The 1,348-nt window shown below is 38.4% G+C and overlaps 1 protein-coding gene across 1 annotated transcript in view; it reads left to right on the forward strand.

Moving 5' to 3' along the window:
* LOC101855341 overlaps positions 1 to 916 on the forward strand; it is a 10,423-nt gene extending 9,507 nt beyond the window's left edge. Inside the window, exon 9 of the mRNA XM_035970063.1 lies at positions 786 to 916. Within this exon, the coding sequence (XP_035825956.1) occupies positions 786 to 916 (131 nt within the window). The remainder of the gene's footprint in view (positions 1 to 785) is intronic.
* Positions 917 to 1,348: the final 432 nt, after the last annotated feature.

Here is a 1,348-nt window from a genome sequence, read left to right on the forward strand (position 1 = left end):
TGTGTGTGTGTGTGTGTGTATGTGTGTGTGTGTTTTCTATATCATGTGTGTCTGTGTGTCTCTTTATTACTTCTATATATTTTTCTCTGTCTGAATATGTATCATTTCTCTTTTCTTTCACCTATTTATGTGTGTATGTGTGCGTTTGTGTTTGTGTTTGTGTATGTATGTTTGTGTGTATGTGTGTGTGTTTGTGTGTGTCTACTTGTCCATCTGTTTATCTAAAACGCTTTCAATAATGTGACTGCATCAGTATCTTTCTAACTTTATAGGCAGCTTAAACCTTAATACCCAGTGCACATTGGCACGATCGATTCGGTTCGGTTTGGTAGGGTGGCTAGCCAGATTGAGAGCGCAAAAAGACCATCGTGGCACAAGCCGCGAGTCGGGCAATCGGTTGGCGATAGGTTTGTATTAAAGAACCGATCTCCCAATGGGCACCGAGAATAATGTGTATCAAAATTCCTATTGATTTGTTCGTGACCACCGTTGTTAAACTTCCACGGGCCAGATGTGACGATGTCATTTGCCTTTATAATGACCTTTTTTTGGCCAGAAAACTGTTTGCGTCTTTTTGCTGGAATCGCCACTAGATGTATGAACTATTCATTTTGCTTTGGGAACGGCTTTTTTTTAAACACATGTATTTCCAACATCAATTCAAATAAAATCCATTGGCTACATCGACATTGCCCAGAATTATGAATATTCGTCCTCTCATTAAATAGTCACCATGTTCGTTGTAACAGAGTAGCTGAAAATAGTCTCTTATCGGGTTCAAACAGGTTTTGATTTATCAGACTGTAATGGCGGCGGTATTGGTTGTGGCAGTAGCAGTAGCGACGAAAGTGGTAGCAGAAATAAAGACAGCAACAGCAGCAGCAACACATGTATTAACGTATACATCAGCTATTGAGTTCGACTTTCTCAAACACAAAATTCGTAAGATTAAATGTCAATTGTTTTCACTGGGGACGGGCGAGAATCTTATGCAACGTCATTTTCCTACCTTAGAATTACAAAGTTCTATGTGACACTTATGACAGTTTTGAGTTGCTGAAGCCATGGTGTCAGAAACCAAATGCTCTCTCTCCTCCCTCAAAATCGTTATATTATTTGGAGTTGTTATCAAGATATTCTAAAAATTGCGTCTGAAAAAAGCTATCCTTGTTGTTATCTCAAAATTTTGAACGTCAAATTTCTCTAAACTATAGATAATGAGCAGAAAGAACCTTGCGTTTTGTGTTCTTCGATTCAGATCGGGTAATGTTAAATAATTGTCGTTGGTTTCCAGTTACTTTTAGTGGGCGGCCTTCTTTTTTCAGTAAGTTCAGCAAAATCAGTTTAG

Source organism: Aplysia californica, unplaced genomic scaffold (genome assembly GCF_000002075.1).
Source record: "Aplysia californica isolate F4 #8 unplaced genomic scaffold, AplCal3.0 scaffold00216, whole genome shotgun sequence".
In the NCBI taxonomy this organism is placed as follows: Eukaryota; Metazoa; Mollusca; class Gastropoda; order Aplysiida; family Aplysiidae; genus Aplysia; species Aplysia californica.